The sequence below is a fragment of the Mastomys coucha genome, unplaced genomic scaffold (genome assembly GCF_008632895.1).
Source record: "Mastomys coucha isolate ucsf_1 unplaced genomic scaffold, UCSF_Mcou_1 pScaffold15, whole genome shotgun sequence".
Classification (NCBI taxonomy): Eukaryota; Metazoa; Chordata; class Mammalia; order Rodentia; family Muridae; genus Mastomys; species Mastomys coucha.
The window spans coordinates 28444651-28463471 of record NW_022196897.1 but is presented as its reverse complement, the minus strand read 5'-3'; the positions used below and the strand labels follow the sequence as shown (position 1 = coordinate 28463471).

The window sequence follows — 18821 nt, the reverse complement described above, 5'->3', positions numbered from 1 at the left end:
AAAAAAAAAAAAAAAAAAATTAATCCACCCCGCAAACTCTCTCTCCCGCCGGACCATGTTCTAGCACTGGTACCATCCGGCCACAACACTATGTCCCAGTGGGCTCTTCCTATTTTTTCCCAGCTAACGGCAACATCTTGCTCACATGCAATGCTTTACACACCCCCACAATCATTCATCTAACGCCTAGTACCCAGTAAAGCATGACTCTTAAGGCTTAATTATCTAATCAGGTTTATATAATAACAAGATCACAATTACAAAATGCCAATACAATAATTTCAGTGTCAAATGATAAAGACAATGTTTTGACCCAATTAATCTAACTGTGTAAAAATCTTAGCCTGGTTGTTATAACCACATAGGGTCTGAATGGTCATCTTCCTCTGTCTCCATGATCTTCTCTACCTTCCTCTCTCTGCTCTTTTTCCTCCTCAACTTCTAGCTTCTCCTCTCTATTCCTGTCTAATCACAGGTCTGTCACTGCCCTTATGTGATTGGACAGAGAAATGCTGCAACAGGATTCTATCTCTTGCTTACTTTCTTTAACGAAATTAATAGAGAGTACTCCCCTTCTCTCATTTATTTCCCTTAGCTACCCTTCTTCCTATAGTTTTCAAAATTACTGGTGATTACACCCACTCAAATAGTTAATTCGCCATCACGAACAACATCACAGTCATAGTTCACTATATAATTAGTGTACCATGGTGTGCTTTGAGTGAGGAGAGCATAAATAGCATCTACACGTCTCAAACTTGAATGGGGCGAGAGGGAGAGACAGCTCCACTTGCTCCAGGCTCACTGGACTGCTCCTTAAGTCCAAGTGCAAGGTGTGGGTTAAAGTGGGGTCCTGTATCAGCTCCTACTTGGCCTGCTCAGAGAGGCAGGACATGGGGGTTTTGATCGCTTATTCCCCACTCTGTGGCCAGGCAGGCATCAGCTGTAAGAGGCTGTGGCTCCAGGGTTGGGGAAGAACAATCAGAGGTCTGACAGACTGCCTGAATTACTGGGGGTGGAATAAGGGGGGAGACCAGCATGTAGGCCCAGGACAGCAGGTTCTCAGACTCTTGGGCACCATAGACACTGTTGGATGAGTTGAGAGCGGAGCTGGCTCTAGCCCAGGGCTGAAGACAAAAGGGTGGGAGGAGAGCTCTGGCTGGAGAGAGTCCTTGGCTTGTTTGGTGGGCAGCTTTGCTTGGTGGAGTCAATGGCTGGGAGTGCAGCCTCATGTGGGAGATTAGACAGGGCTCCTTAGAGGAAGACCTGCTCCATTGTTCCCCAAGGCGGATCACAAAGAGAAGAAACAGTCAATGTTTTTTTGTTTGTTTTTTGTTTGTTTGTTTTCTATTCTGATTTTTTCCTTGGATATTTTCTTTATTTATATTTCAAATGTTTTCCTCTTTCCAGGTCTCCCCTTCAGAAACCTCCTATCATATCCTCTCTCCCCTGCCTCTATGGGGGTGCTCCCCGACCCACCCACTCCCATCCTCCCGCTCTGGTATTCCCCTACACTGGGGCATTGAACACCAGTCAGGGTTTTAAGGCATTTATTGCCTTGGTGGCGAGTTGTGATGAGTAAAACCGTACACTACTTCTCTGAGGTTAATTACCTTTTGCAGGGAGCAGTGTCTTGGAAGGAGAGCTTAATTGGCTAAGCCTTTCAAGTCTTTAGGTACCTCATTAAAGTGGAGATCTGTCTTTAGGCTACATGATCTGTGGTCACATCCTCTACCTGTGGAAGGGTTTGGGGCGTTGCCCTTACATGACTGATGGCCACAGAATTATGGAGAGCTGAGGCCTCTTGTCAGGAGCCTGGTGTCTAGGAGCGTGGCAAAACACCTACCTTTCCTTGCAGGATTACCTGCTGGCTCACCTGGGTTTTAAACCTATCTCAACCAGAAGCCAGGCTGCCTTTAAAGCCAGAAGCCAGGCTGCCTTTAAAGGTCCCACAGGAAGGGGTGGGGCTGTCTTCTTTTATATTTTTATTTTTAATGTGGTTGTATTTTATATTTTTTATTCTAAATATTATTGAATTTAAATATGAAAAAATGAAGTCTACAGGTGAAATAGAAGAAATCTAAAAGTAAAATGTTAGTTATCATTCAAAGTAATGTTAACATGCTTTATTATAGTTTCTTTTACTTAAATTCCCTTTATGTTCTTAAGATTGAAATGAGAGCAGAATCTCATATTATATGTAATTCCCACCGTTTATTATTTAAGTCAAATATATTTAGTGATTTTAAATATGTATTAGAAATTTCCCCTTCATAACTGGGAATACTTTGAAGTTACTCAGAGGACATGGAATCCTCTCACATATATGCTTTGATATACTGTAATGACTGGAAATATTTAATGTTCAGGGCAATTGCCTTCAGACTTAGCCTCATCTCCCCAGAGTGTCGACTGTCTATAAAGGTATTTTTCCTCTCTGGTAACTTATGAAAAACACAACAGACATGACCACAGGCTAAGAAAATTATAGAAAATCAGTTGAATAGAAATATTTCCCCTAAGGCTAGTAATTTTCTATCCCTTCCCAAATTACTACAAGAATAAAATTCACTCTTGTATTTATAATTCTATCCAGAATCAGCTCCGTGCTATCTGGACTCATTCAGCACTTGCTAACAACAGAGACTTTCTTACTAAAGCAATTGCATTTTAAATTAACAAACAGATTTTATATCCATTTCTATTAAAGATAATTGAACCAAAGCAAAATTTTCATGTTACAGTTTTCCATGCCAAGTCCTTTGCATGAGAATTAATGTATGATATTTCAGAAATAAAATCACTTTTACAAATGAATTCACTCAAGGTTTCCAAATCTGAATTAATATAAGCTTGCTTTTTTAAAAAATAAAATAAAGAAGAAGCTGGGTGTAGTGGCATGTACCTTTAATTCAAGTGGTTGGGGGGGCAGAGGAAATTTCATCTATTTGAGGTAAATGCCAATCAGGTATACATAGCAAATTCCAACACAGGCAGAGCTACACGATGAGAACACGTCTCAAACAAGTAAAAATTATAATTTGATGGCCAGAAAAGATTGACTACATTTGTTTATTACTTACTTTTAGTGATTTATTGTCACCTATTAGAGACATGGGTTCTCTGTTTCCAAAATTTGCTTTCTTTTCATTTAAATATTAGTAAGAAGTAAATTGTTGCACTGCCCCATGATCACTAAGTATCAAATTGACTGAGCCTTTGAGTTACTGTGAATAATTGTACAGACGTGAAGCTAGCATTAAACTCAGTTTGTGGCATGGAATTCTAAGTGGGTAAAATGTTTGCCTCATGTATAGATCAATCCCCAGTGTCACCTTAACATCTGATGTGGAAGATGCTTAGCTATATTCTCACATATGGGTTGTAGAGGCCAGAGGAACAGAAGTTCAAGGCCATACTCAGCTACTTAACCAAGTTTTATGGAATCCTGTGCTAAATGAGACAAAACAAAACCAAACAAAACCAAAAAAGACAAATGAGTAAACAGTTTTATGCTCTGACCTACTGGTCCCACTGAGGGTCAGAATGCCTTCATCATATGAAAAGTAAGCTGTGACTTCTTGAAGTTTCTCTTAATAAGCCCAATTGCCTATAAGCCAATATTGCAATGAAAGAATGGCAGCTACTATTTTCCTTAATCATCTTCTCTTTCATAGTTAATCCAAAAGTCATGGTTGAATTAAATTTTCCCAATCCACCTTTCTACAATTTGCCTTTCCCATGGCTACTTTAGGCATTTTAAATGGAAGGATTTGTAAACAAATAGCATTTGACTTTGGAGTTTTCAGTGAGTAGAATGTTAACATTTCATATTAAAATTTATTACATAAATATCTTCTGTGTTTCTTTTTACCTTTTCCTTTTTATTCCTTCCTTCCTTCCCTCCTTCCTTTCTTCTTTCTTTTTGTCATATTTTTGATCCTAGTACTTGGAAGTATTATGATGAGTTCAAGGTTTGTTCTGGCTACTGAGTTAGTTCCTGCTTTAAGTATAAACAAAACAACAAGTGAATAAATACACCAATGAAATAAAATCAACAGAGACTATTTCAGCTTAATCTGTCCACCTTTAATGTAAATTCCCTCTTCTTACCTTTCGAAATCATACACATTTAAAGCAGTTAACATGAATTAGTTGTTCATATAATAGGTTCTATTAAGAAATTTTCATACACATATAATTGTTTATAATTGTTCTCTGGGCATACTACCTTCTATTGTATATGTTTTCAAATAATTCTAATATTTGAAAAAATAACTGTACTGAAGTAGTCTTGCAGAAATAACAATATTTATGTAGGCAGCTACAAATTCTGATCTTTGGTAGTTGTGGGTTTTTTGTTTTTTTTTTTTCTTGTTGTTTGAGAACATTCATAAAATTACAGTATTGTGATTATTCAGCTGGAAGAATCTTCCAGGTTTACCTATACACAGTATCTGAAGAATGAAAGCTGGCATGATTTTTGCTGAAGTCATGAAGATTATTATGTAATTCTCTTCAATTAAATCAAATTTATTTAATTATTTGATGTTGATATCTCTTCCTGATAGCCTTGGTCATTTTTACCTTGTTTAGTATTTGACAGACATTATCTATATGGGACTAGATAAATGTTTGAGACTTTTATGGCCATTCTCTGTAATAGCTACTTACCTGACCTATTGTGAGTGAAACAGCTATTGAGACAATATGGAAATGCATGAGCCTGTTTGGAGGCATTGTAAGTCAACCAAGGGTGACAGTTACCCAGGATTTAACACCCAGGATGTTCTGAGCAGTGAAATTTCCTGGCTGAATGTGTTGAGGTTCATTCATTCTTTCCTCATTGTTTAATCTCTAAGACCATGCATGCTCATAATTACAGTATGCCAATATGTGCGGCTGACCAGGTTGTACATGAATCCTTCTTATACATGTGTTATGCTTATCAACATTCTCCCCCATTGTTTTTTTAAGTTTCGATGCAAAACTGATAAATGCATCCCTTTCTGGTGGAAATGTGACACTGTGGATGACTGTGGTGATGGATCTGATGAACCTGATGACTGTCGTGAGTATTCTGAACATCTGGTTTAGATTTTAAAGTTCTTAACATTCTAGACTTGTAGATGTAGACTTAGACTAATGTATTTTTTCATAAACTCCCATCTTTGACTCCCATCTTTGAAATAGGAAAGTTTTAACTTGGAATTCTTTAAACTATGTAAAGAGAAATGATTGCAATGCCTTTGTTTTGTCTATAGTTTTTGTTTGGTTGGTTGTTTTTTTTTGTTTTGTTTTGTTTTGTTTTGTTTGTTTTTTTTTGGGTTAACAATGGTCAGTAATACAGAAATTGCTATGATATTTGCCAAATATGAAAGGCAAATGGGAAAGACATAGAAATCCTTTTACATATAATAGATAGAAGCTTGTATCTTCTCTGTCACTATCGAAAGCTTAAAAATTCTTGAGGAGTCAGACTTTTCAATGCTAATTTTTATTTACTGTAAGATTTAATCTGCCCTTATCAGCTACAGTAAAATGGATCCTGAGTGTGATTGCTGTGGTTACAGCTTCTAAGTTAGCAATCATTGCTCACTTAGGTGGTGATGGGCAATCAGAAGTCTCTCTGGAAATCCTATTATAGTTCACTACGTAGGTCACTTCAATCCTTCGCTGTCAAGGTGAGGATACTTACAGTCAATCCCAATAACTCCTACTATGTCTCAGTGCGTGGTTGTCCTGACTTTGATTTGACAATTGAGCCATGAGTTGTCCTTGATTGGCCTTGACAATAGAGTTTCAAGATCCTAAGGCTAGCACTGAAGAGAGGGACTATTGTCTAAGTGAAAGGCAGTTATTTACTTCTGTAGAATTTTCTAACATCAACTATAAAGCTGCTTTGCATTTTCAGATAGTTATTTAAATGAACCCTGTTTCATCTTCTTGGCACTATCAACTTAATACACTGAAAGTTGTTTCACATATTTTCTTGCATGTGGAAAGCAATAAGCCATCACTTTGATGAGAAATAAAATGGAAGCTATTATTTTTGTAATATTTTGTATGTTTGATTTGAAAAAATATTGTCTTTGATTTATTTTCAATGTGCTAGACAATTCATGAGCAGAAAGACTTGAGGATACTAGGTATAAATTCATGATCAAATTATTCTTATTAAAAGTTTTAGAATTAGAAAAAATGCCAAAAGAAGGAATCACATGGGTGATGGTGACTCCTTTTTTATAAGAAAGCTATTTTATTCACAATAAAAAAATGGTTTACCATAAACAACACACTATACAATAGTTACAACTAATGTAAAATATCTTGGTGTAAGTCTAACCAGTAAAAGATCTGTATGACCAGAATTTCAATTCTCTGAAGAAAGAGATGGAAGACAACCTCAGAAGATGGAGAGATCTCCCATGCTCATGCTCTTCTGTAAATTCACGATTAACATGGTAACATGGTAAGAACTCCAGAAAATCAAGTAACCCAATTTGGAGTACAGAGCTGAATAAAGAATTCTCAACTGAGGAATCTTTAATTGCCAAAAGCACCTAAAGAAATGTTCAACATCCTTAATCATCAGGGAAATATAAATTAAAATGACTCTGAGATTCCACCTCATACCAGTCAAAATTGCTAAGATCAAAAACTCAGGTGACAGCAGATGTTGGTGTCAATGTGGAGAAAGGAACACTCCTCCGTTGTTGGTGGCATTGCAAGCTGGTGGTTCCTCAGAAAATTGGAAATAGTTCTACCTGAAGACACAGCAAGACCACTTTTGGACATATACCCAAAAGATGCTCCAACATATAAAATGACATAGGAATGTCCTTAGCAGCCTTATTTTTAAAAGCCAGAAGTTGGAAACAAACCAGATGTCCCTCAAGAGAAGAATGAACACAGAAAATATGGTACATTTACACAATGGAATACTACTCAGATTTTAAAAATGATGACTTCATGAATTTTGCAGGCAAATGGACAGAACTAGAAAATATCATCCTAAAAGAGGTAACCTAGATTAAAAAAGACAAACATGGTATGTATTCACTCATAAGTGCATGTTAGCCCAAAATCTCTGAGTCTTATGATATAACTCGCAGACCATATGAAGCTTAACAAGAAAGAACGCCAAATTGTGAATGCTTCAATTCCACTTAGAAAGGGGAAGAAAATAATCACAGGAGGTAGAGGGAGGGAGGTAACTGGGTGGGGGAGAGTTGGGAGGTGGGTAAAAGGGAGCAGGATCAGGTATGGGAAGAGATAGGAGAGAAGTCCAGAGGCCCAGATGCCAGGGATGCCAGAGGCTCCTCTGGGCCCCATGGGTATGACATAGCTGAAATACTAACAATGGGGAGATAGAACATGAAGAGACCACCATCAGTAGATAGACATGTCCCCCAGTTGAGTGATGGGGTCATCTACCCATCTCAAAAATCTTTTACCCAGAATTGTTCCTGTCTAAAGGAAACACAGAGACAAAAAATGGAGCAGAGACTGAAGAAGGGCCATCGAGAGACCATACCACCTTTGCATCCATCCTATCTGCTGACACCAAACCCCTACACTATTGCTGATGCCAAGAAGTACTTGCAGAAAGGAGATTGGTGTAGATGTCCTCTTAGAGGCTCTGCCAGTCCTTGACTAATACAGATGCAGATACTCACAGCTAACCATAGAACTGAGCCCAGGGATCCCAGTGGAAGAGTTAGGGGAAGGACTGAAGAAGCTGAACAGCATTGCAACCACATAGGAAGAAGAACAATATCAAATAAGCAAACAAACAAACAGACACCCAGACTCTTCAGAGCTCCCAGAGACTAAACCACCAACCAAAGAGTACATATTATTTACTCCATGGTTCCTACTACATATGGAGCAGAGGACTTCCTTATCTGGCATCAATGGTATGGAGGCACTTGGTCCTGTAGAGGCTTGTCTCCCCAGTGAAGGTAGATGCTAGAGGGGTGAGGTGGTAGTGGGTGGGTTGGGGAATCACCCTCTTAGAGCCAAAAGGGAGAGGGATTTTGCAGAGGTGAAACCTGGGAGAAAAACAACATTTGGAATTTAAATAAATAAAATAATTAGTAATAAAAGGTTTCCCATGATGTAGTAAATAAAGTAAATACAATTTGACTTTATAGGTTGAAAAAATTGGAATGCTCCTGTTAATGTTTTGAGATGGCCTTTACCTTTACTGCCCAGAGCCACTATTGCCGAGGAAAACAAAACTCAGCATGCTCAGTACCTAGAGCAGTCAGCATCACAGTGGTTTTTCTCTTCAGTATTTGTACCTTCTGAATTCTATGTACAAATTTGAACTATCATGTTACCCACTGATGTGGAAAGTTAACTACAGAGGTATGGAGTTAATAAGAGTTCCTCCCAGGGACAAACTTTCATAATATACGTGGTCAAATATTTATGTTTGTTTGAAAAATTCAGAGAAGATGCACTGCTGTTGGAAAGCTGGTGTGTAGTACTGATCCTAGTAAAACATGTGTATTTGAATTTTGTGTTTTAATTAAGCAGTAAATATATAAACAGTGAAAAAAATATATATATATAGTGATGACATATATCATACACATATATACATGTGTGTGTATATATATATATATATATATATATATATATATATATGTTAAATGGTCTATTCAAGCCATTTGGCATGTACGGTATCTTATGTGCTCATTATTTTGTCGAGAACATGAAACATCTTTCTTAGCAATCATCAAGTATAAAATATGTTGTTACTAAACATAGGCGTTATGGTGTGTCATCAATCTCTGGAACTTATTCATCTTGCTAGTTGAGTCTCTTATGTCCTTTTTTTACTATCTCTCCAGTCTTCTTCTCCCTAGCCCTAAGAGCTCCTATTTAACTCATTGCTTTCATGAGCTTGGATTTTTTGTTGTTGTTGTTTTAAAACTTTATTTTCTTTGTCCATGTTTCTATTCCTGCACAAACATCATGATCAAGAAGCAAGTTGGAGAGGAAAGGGTTTATTGAGCTTACATTTCCACATTGTTGTTCAGCACTAAAGGAAGTCAGGACTGGAACTCAAGCAGGTCAGGAAGCAGAAGCTGATGCAGAGGCCATGGAGGGATGTTACTTACTGGCTTGCTTCCCCTGGCTTGCTCAGCTTGCTTTCTTATAGAACCCAAGACTTCCAGCCCAGGGATGGCATCACCCACAAGGGGCCCTCCCCACTTGATCACTAATTGAGAAAATGCCTTACAGCTGAATTTCATGGAGGCATTTCCTCAACTGAAGCTCCTGTCTCTGTGATAACTCCAGCCTGTGTCAAGTTGACACACAAATCCAGCCAGTACATGTATATATCAGTGACATGAAAAAATAGTTCCTATTTCTATACTTGGGGTACATGACATAATTAGTGCTCTTTAGGCTCATACAAATTGTCACAAATGAGATTTCCTCCTTACTTAAGCCTGAATGACATTTCAATGTTTATCTGCAAGATGTCTTTAGACATCTGTCATTCTGCATGTAAGGTCATCACTTAGTGAGCTGCCAGAAGCAACACTGCAGAAAATACTGAGATGCTAACAGATTTACAGTGTACGTGTACATATATCAGAACCACGAAATAAAATGACAGTTCTATTTCACTTTTGAGGAAGCACCCCATAAATTCCCATGTTATGTCCTAATTTCTATTGTTATCAACAATATAACAAAAATAGTCCCTTTCTCAACATTTGGTCAATATTTAATATTCGGTGTCTTTTAAAAATAGTGCCCATTTTTAATAGACTCGAGCTTATATCTCATTTTGGTTTTAATATTTAGTCCCTTTGTAATTAATGATATCTTTTAACAGTTTTTTTCTATTTAAGTACTTAGCCCATTCTTAAAATTTCCTGGTTTGTTATTTTATTTCAAGTTGATTTTATCATACATTTAGAATATTAGTCCATAATTAGAATATTTACTTTCTAAACATTTCTCCATTTTCATAGATTGTATTTTCTATTGTGATTGTTTCATTTTTTTTAAATACATTTTGTTTGATTTGCTGACCTTTTTCTAATTTTGTTGTTGTTACCCAGGCTTTGGAGATCAGTTTCTCATCTAACCTAATGGAAACGTTTAATTCCATGCTTTACAAGTAGTTTATTATTATTTTCAAATTACATTTTGTTATCATTAGTATATAAATAAATTTGGCTGCTGCGAACTGAATATAGGACCTCTAGAAGAACAATCTGTGCTCTTAACTGCAGACCTATCCCTCCAGCCCTGGATTCTGGTTTGTGTCTGAGTAGCTGCATCACCACAATTTGTATATATTTATTCTGAGTTCCTGCAACCTCATCTAAGAAGGCAAGGAGGCTTGATCCAAGCGTCACACTTACATAGTGCTATCTGTGTGAACACAGTGATCAGAAATTCTTTGCCATTACAAGTTCATGTTACATTCCAAAGATACATAATAACATCACACTAGATTCCAAATCTGTTTGTTTGTTGCTTTTATAAAGATTTATTCATATTTATTTTGTGTATAGAAATTTTATCTACATGTATGTCTGTATACCACATACATACAGTGCCTGTGGTGGCCCAAAGTGGATATTGGATGCCCTGGAGTGACAGAGGTTGTGAACTGCCATGTGACTGCTAGTAACTAAATCCAGGTCCTCAGGAGGAACAACCACTACTTGTAACCTCTGAGTTCAGGTCCCCAGTTGTCTAAATTGTATGTGAACTAACAGGAAACAAAAGCAGAATGAATATGTATATATAATGCAGTTTAACATTGAATTCAGTTAACAAATTTTACTGATGAAAAATTTTTAGAAATTTTTATTAAGGAAGTAAAATATATAGAGAGATTGGCTTTTCCAAAACCAAGTTTCAAATTTCAGTTATCCAATATTCCTCAATTTGAGCTAATAAAAAGCCTAGAGCTGGAGAGATGGCTCAGCTGTTTTAAAAGCTAGGCTCACAACCAAAAATATGAGCCTAGTATTAAACTACCATTCAGTAATAAATAATCCATGAGAATCATGGATCCAAAAATAGTGCTTTATTGTGAGTATAATGAATTGTGTGACATTTTCTGAGTCAAATCTGGATCTGAAACTTATGTCTGCCTCTGGAAAATTGTGCCTTTTGGGGATGAGTTGTTAATAACAATAATGCATAGTTCCCCAACATTTAAATGGTCATAGTGATAGTCATGTGAAAGGCTATGATTTGTATAAATAAAAGCCAGCATTGATAAGTCTACCTTAGCACCTGACACAGACGAGATCTCAGTAGATCTGTATTTGTTACAGAATGCCAAATTATATTTCAAGAGAAAAGGTCACCATGTGTAAATTATATATTTTAATAGTGTAAATATATGCAAAGTACTTACTATATTAAAACATTGTATATACTTAATATTGAAATAAAGCATGTTCTAAATATGATGAACACCGGAGGTATTCAGTTAGCACTACAGAATGTGTGCTGATGCCACAAGTACATCATAGATAGAAAGGAGATATAATTCTTTAAGAAAATGGAACTACAGTAGAAACTCTTTATTCTAATAAGTTTATCAACAGCCTTGCAGTGAGATGAAATCACTATTGGATGCTTTCCTGATGGATGTGTGTGTGTGTGTGTGTGTGTGTGTGTGTGTGTGTGTGTGCGTGTGCGTGTGCGTGTGTGTGTGTGTGTGTGTGTGTGTGTGTGTGCCTGCATGTGTTTGTGTGAATGCATGTGTTTGTGTGAATGCATCTGTGAAGTTATATAAACATGGAGGTAAGAGGCCAATGTTTAGTTTCCTCCTCAGATAAAGCAAGGTCTTAACCTGGACCTCTGTGAATAGGTTAGACTGACTATCTAACATTCACAAATTAACCTGTATTTGCAGTCCTAATACTGGGATTGTAAGTGTGAGCCATCATGCTCACATGGGCCGTAGAATTTGAACTCAAGTTCTCTAACTTGCTCAACATTTTACCAACTGTGATTCAACTTCGCAGCCCACAAGTTATTTTTTTAATTACTGTTTTTCTTGTAACACTTTGCTAGTTCCTCCTCTGCTAAGTGAGTTTGGAAAGAATAAGTCAAGTTGGGAGAACATCTAGGTTGCACATTTCTTAGATGTTTACCAGGCTCTAATAGGTCTCTAGATTTGAGCATTCCCCTTTATGTTTGAGATACATACATTGGAAAATATCATAATAGTATCAGAAAAGTTTTGGTTAAGGAGTCAGGGACATAGACTGATATTTACAATACCTCTATGCTTTCTCTCCAAGCTGAATTCAAGTGTCAGCCAGGCCGATTTCAATGTGGAACAGGACTCTGTGCTCTCCCTGCTTTCATCTGTGATGGGGAGAATGACTGTGGAGACAACTCAGATGAACTTAACTGTGGTAGGTGACTAAAGTCCTAACTTGGCTATATGGCTATGGCTGTGTGTGTGTGTGTGTGTGTGTGTGTGTGTGTGTGTGTGTGTGTGTGTGCTGATTTCTTACTATTACACTGATTTAAATACAGACTTGGGTCTCAGGTCATATTATTTTGTTCTCTTTGTCTTAGATACACATATCTGCCTGGCAGGTCAGTTCAAGTGTACCAAGAACAAGAAATGTATCCCAGTGAACCTTAGATGTAATGGACAAGATGATTGTGGTGATGAGGAAGATGAAAGGGACTGTCGTAAGTCACTTAGAAGCCTTGTCTGATTAGGCTTTTGACTCTTATCTGATACTAGAACAAAAATTAATCTTCATATAGTCATGTAGAAAAACAACAAGCAGGAGAAAAACTGGATAAGAAATGACTAAATGATGCCAATAATACTGCATTATTTAACAAATTCTACATAGAGGAGGGAGAAAAATAAAGATATAGCTATATTTATTTTGAGAGAGACCTGGGGACTGTGGCAGGCATGAAGAGGATAAGCTCACCCATGTCACCATAAAGCAGAGCACCAAAGCAGCACACATGCAGTTGAATGTAGGTGATCTTTCCCATAAATTAACTCTCCCCCGTATTAAGTGTAGGTACTTTATGCCTATACTTAATATTAATATTAATTAGTACTACTATTCATTAATGAGCTATGAAAAATCAGTTCTTTTTTAATTATAATATTTTTCTCCCATGAAATACCTGCTGAAATTATGTAGTATAAAAATAAAACTAGTTATAAGTGATGCTTCACATTGTAATCCTTAAAGTCTACTTAACACTGGAATGACTTTTATTCTTGTCACATTATGCTCTCTTCTCCATCCAAAAGTTAAATATATTTAAAAGAAGGCAAAATACTCTATTCCACGTGCAGGAGTGTATAGTCATGTATTCATGTAGACACACGCACACACACACACACACACACACACACACACACACACACACACACTGGACCTGTAGAATAGAACACCTGTCAAATTTCAGGTTTTCAACAAAGCTGCAGTGAATACATCTGTCCTGCTGAAGTTTTATTTTGTCCTCTAAAACTTTTATCAGTAAGTAATGTGCAGTCATCCAGCAATTTGATTAAGATGTTGAGTTCTGAATAGAGTTAGGACAGCTGGCACCTCGCACAGTGGCTCCAGAAATGCTGCCAGGGATGCAGTTTACAGTCTGAGTCAAGACTTTATCACTCCCTCCTAAACTACACACAATTCCTGAAGACTTTTCTTAAATTTGATCACCCATTTAGTTCATCCTTCCTTTAATGTCTTCTGAGTTTAGTCCTTTTGGATGATATACTAAATAAAGATGAGATGTAAGATAAATTAAAAAAGTGATCTTGAGAGACTGAATTCGGCATCATAGAAAGTACTTTCTAGACACCATATAATTCTTTTGAAAATGCTCATTTTATTCATATAACAACACAAATCTGTTTCCTTTCTATTTACAGTTGGGAGGGGATTGAGTGCACATTAGAGGAATATAAAATTTAACTCTTCTCTGCTTAGTTCTGCATTAATGAAAAGGTGTTTTCATTAAACTATCTCTCACACTTGTCTAATTGCTTTTAATAAATAAAATATTGTTTCGTGCTGAGTGTTACACATTAACAGATATTTTCTTCTTAAGCTGAAAACAGCTGTTCTCCTGACTATTTCCAATGTAAGACTACGAAGCATTGCATCTCAAAGCTGTGGGTTTGTGATGAGGACCCGGACTGCGCCGATGCATCTGACGAGGCCAACTGTGGTGAGTGCTTCGCAGCTAGAGAACTCAGCTCTGTACACTGGTGCCATAGTCTAGACTGCAAGCAGAGGAGAAGACTGAACACAACTCAGAAGCAGGTTTACATGGACAAGACTTGTTCCTTTGTTCTGAGAATCACAACAAACTCAAATGAGCTGTTTACAGAAAACATAGGCTGAGGTAGAAGGATGAAGTGTGTGAGCTGTCTAACCAAAGCACAGAATAAAACGAAAGGAAATGCAGTTGAGGAACTTTTTACAGACAACACAGGATAAGATAGAAGGAAATGCAAAGGATGAGCTGATTACAAAAATCATGGAGTATGTCAAAAAACGATGAAAGAGTAGGAAAGTGAATAAATTTTTTTCCATTTTCATACATAACAATGATTGTGAAACAATAGTTTGTTATGCAATGTTAGTACTTGCAATTATGTGCCTTAAAACTGATAATGAATGGCATAGTTCTTAGTTCTTTAAAAGTATCCTCTTTTGAAAGTATCAAGACCAAGATGGGATGAAGATTAGCTCCTAAGTCCAATTCCTTTTACCAATATATATTAAATACTAAGTTCATCCATTTTGTTGGAAAATGCATCAACTGGACTTTCAGAAAAGAGAAAGCATTTAAACTTGTAATGGATTAGAAAAGATGGAATAATGAGACTTCCAAGCTATTCAGAATTGTGTAAATGCATTTCCAAAGTTTTCTCATTGGGAAAATAATTAAAATCATCAGGTTCTGAAATTCCACTTATATTGAAGAGTAAAATGAGATTTTAAGTTATTTTGTTAATAATATTCCATAAAAATGTCTTCAGAACACACAACCATTGTATATTATCAGAATGTCATATGTAAGGTTAATCATAAAGCTTCCACCTGTACCCTTCATAAATACTCCCCCACTATTAGGGCCTTTAATCAAAAAATTAATTTCACAATCTGGTTAACTGTGATGGCTTGAGCAAGGTTTTTAATCAAGGCAAATAGGATAAAGTATTAAGTTTTAATGACTTATTGGCGAAAGAGTAATTTCTACAGTTTAAATATATCTTTGCATGATTTTTTTGACATATTATATAGTCCAACTGTACATATGGCTTGAATAACTATCCCCTCATAAAAATAGATGTGCTGGCTATAAACATACCAACACAGCTTGATCATTCTAGGAGTATTTTTTTTTTTTTTTTTTAACCTTCAGTGCATTTATTTCATCATGAAATTGAGCATAATCAATCCGAAGTATACAATGGATTGGCATGTGTTGTGATTGTTTTTTTAATCTGTGATCAGGAAATTTCAGTGAAGTTGTCTTGCTTTATGAAAGTAAGGAATCAGTTGGCATAAAGTTAGACCAAGTTCATAAGGAGCAAAGAACTATTTCAACATGTACATATCAATAGCAAGCTATGAGCTAAGGACTGGTAAGATATTGCAAAGTATAGAGGTGCTTCCATATAGGCCTGGTGACCAAAGTTCTATCCCTGAATCTTACAAGGGTACAAGAGGTAAATGACTTTCCTGAGAAAATGGTCCTCTGGCTTCTATACATGTTCCATGGCAAGTGTGCTCAGTCACTCAAACATAGATACATACATAGAAACATATAAAATAAAATTACATATTTTAGTTATTTTGAGACTTATTGTTTCTGATATTTCAATATATAAATATGTACAGGGAAGTAATTAATTCATTTCTTACTAAAGTTTATTTGTATATAATTATTAAAAGCTCATTAGCAAATTAAGCACAATAAATCATAAACCTCTGCTGTAAACATTTTCATAGATGTTCATTTTAATTAGGTTTTACGAAAACCAGAAGGAGGACTATGCTCACCCCAGAGTCAGATACAAGTTGAACTATATTCAGGCTCTAGGTCCTGGAATGAAGCTGAGAAGAGTGAATCTCAGCTCTAGCACAAATAAGAGCAAATTGTTATTTATTACTGCCATTCAAAATATTACCCTTCAAAAGGATTTCCCCATTTTTATAAATATCTTCTTATTGTAAAAGACTTTCAGCCATAATTACCCACATGGTTAGCATGAGTTAAAAATACTCTTCAAGAGAAAGTAAAAGAAGACGGACTATCTTCCTATGACAAGGACCTCCTTACCTTGAGAATCCTTTTGTTCATATAGTTTTCTTCCCTGTCGAAGTGATAAGATACACACATCCCAGCATTCACCTGTCTTCCTTTGATGGAGGCATAGGGTTTTGCTGGATTTTAAAGAGCAGTAGCACTATGAAGTAATACAGTTCACTAAAGTTTGTGTAAATTCACTGTGCTTCACAACTGCAGTTTTGACTATGTGAACCATATATCTTTTATCATCCTGTATTTCCTCACTCAGCATGATTGTTTCCAGTTCCATCCATTCACCTGTGAATTTTGTTTTTATACATAGCGGAAAAATATACCATTATGCAAAAATGCAACCTTTTCACTTTTCATTCATCAGTAGAAGGATATTTAGGTGTTTTCTTCCACTCTGTTTTCAGGCTATTTCCAATAGAACATCTGTGAACATAGGCAAGCAGGTATCTCTACATAATGAAACAGATTCATTTGGAAATGTGCCCAAGAGTTGTATATTGGTTAAGATTTTTCTCCTGTGATAAAACACCTTGATAAAAAGCAACTTATTAAGTTTTATATTGTCTTACCACTTGTGGAGGGATAAGAGTCCACCAATTCAATGTGGGAGGTAGCCAAGGTAGAAGAGGAGGCCTTGCAGCAGAATAGGGTGTCTGATAGATCAAGCTGCAGCTGCAAGCATAGTAGAAGCAGAGAGAGAAAACCAAACGTGGGACAAGGAATTTTAAAACTCTTCCATGATTTATTTCTTTCTTCTTAGCCAGTTAAGTTTCATGGAAAATATAACCAAATGGGAAAAAAGTATTAAAAAAAATACATGAGACTATGAAGGCCATGTCTTGAACTACATTGAACTGTGTAGAACCCAAAGGCTTATCATACAAAATACATTTAGTCCAACTTTAAAATTCCCAACAATCTTTCCTGCTTTCTGCCTCTTTAAAGACCCATGTCTCTTCTACAGAGACTCAAGACAACTTCTTAATGTAAAACCTTAATGTAAAAATCTTAATGTAAAATCAAAAGGCAAATTCCATACTTTCAACATACAATGACACAAATTATACATTTATGTTCCAAAAGGTGGAATGGGCTAATAGTGAGAAAATTATGGACCATGCATGAGTACAAACTGTTAAGGTTAACACCAAATCCTGTAGCTCCATCTTCAGTATCGAGGGGGAGATGGCTCAGTCCCCCAAGCTTTGATGAGTACATCATGCTCTCTCTCTCTTGGGTTGGTTGTACTGTGTACACTGTGTGGAGCAATAATTAGCAAATGTCTCATGGCTTTGGCACTGCTGGCATCCCTTTCATGGCTTCCATAAAAGTCCTATCAAATCTTCACAGGAGTTTCCTTACCACATGCTTTCTGGCTTCAGCAGCTCTCTGAAATGGTGGAGGAAGGACCCAAGACTTCCTCACTCTTTGAATTTCCATGCCACTAAATTTAATCCTAAGTGGATTGATGCTCTCTATCGTGGTTACCAGTTGTGATGGATACTCAAAACCTTGAATCTTATTTGTAGAAGTTGCAGTACTCAGCTGCTTTTCTAGAACTGACACCTTCATAGACTGTTTTCCTGAAATTAGAACCTTAACTACATGGGGTCTTTTACTGAACATTCCCTTAGTGTCAACACATAGAAGGTAGCTTCTCCTTAAATGCAATAACCTGGTTAAAAATTACAACTATTCTGTTGCCACAAGCCTTGCCTGAAACAATAACTTTCTTGGTATTCCCTCCTCTCCAATCTGAAATATTCTGGATTTCTGCCCCATCTGTTGTTTTTTACTATAGACTTGTTGAAGGTAAATCATTTGAAACTGTGGTACAGACTATATATTATACTGCCTTTTTATTTTCTCTTCCAAAGAATGCAGTCTATTTGTTTCAACTTAAACTTAGTTAAGTTCTCAGGAAATGCTCAAACAACAAACAAAAAAGAAAAAAAAAAAGAACACTACCACCATCACCAACAACAAAAACAAAAACAGATTCTATGCTAAAATATCTTTGACTAGAATGGCCCATTATTGCTTACTTATAGAATACAACCATTTTTCTAGCCTTTCAAATTCCCCCCAAAACCAAGATGTTCGGGTTTTTTCACAGTAACATCCCACAGTAAAATACCAGCTTCTGTATTTGTTACTTTTCTCTTGTTGTGATAAAAAAAATGCACAAAAGCAATTTATGGGAGAGTTTATCTGGACTTACCCCTTTCAAGGGGGTAAGACAACTTCAAAGTAGGAAAGCCTGGAAACAGGTGTAGACAGGGCAGCAGGAGCAGAAACTCAAAGATTAAACACATCTCAATCTCAACCACAAGTAAGAAGAAAGATATGGCTGGGCAGTGGTGGTGTATACCTTTAATCCCAGCAATTGGGAAGCAGAGACAGGCAAATTTCTGAGTTCAAGGCCACCCTGGTCTACAGAGTGAGTTCCAGGACAGCCAGGGCTGTACAAAGAAACCCTGTCTCAAAAAAACAAA

General features: G+C 36.6%; 1 protein-coding gene and 1 pseudogene across 7 annotated transcripts in view; one reads left to right on the top strand and one right to left on the bottom strand.

The window, feature by feature from the left end:
* Positions 1-18821, bottom strand: part of LOC116090126 — a 1191078-nt pseudogene that overhangs the window by 405784 nt on the left and 766473 nt on the right.
* Positions 1-18821, top strand: part of Lrp1b (LDL receptor related protein 1B) — a 1939581-nt gene that overhangs the window by 1726980 nt on the left and 193780 nt on the right. For all 7 annotated transcript variants that reach the window (XM_031370139.1, XM_031370141.1, XM_031370138.1 and 4 more), the window contains 4 exons: positions 4978-5071; positions 12300-12416; positions 12583-12702; positions 14101-14220. In XM_031370139.1, coding sequence (XP_031225999.1) covers positions 4978-5071; positions 12300-12416; positions 12583-12702; positions 14101-14220 — 451 coding nt within the window. The remainder of the gene's footprint in view (positions 1-4977; positions 5072-12299; positions 12417-12582; positions 12703-14100; positions 14221-18821) is intronic.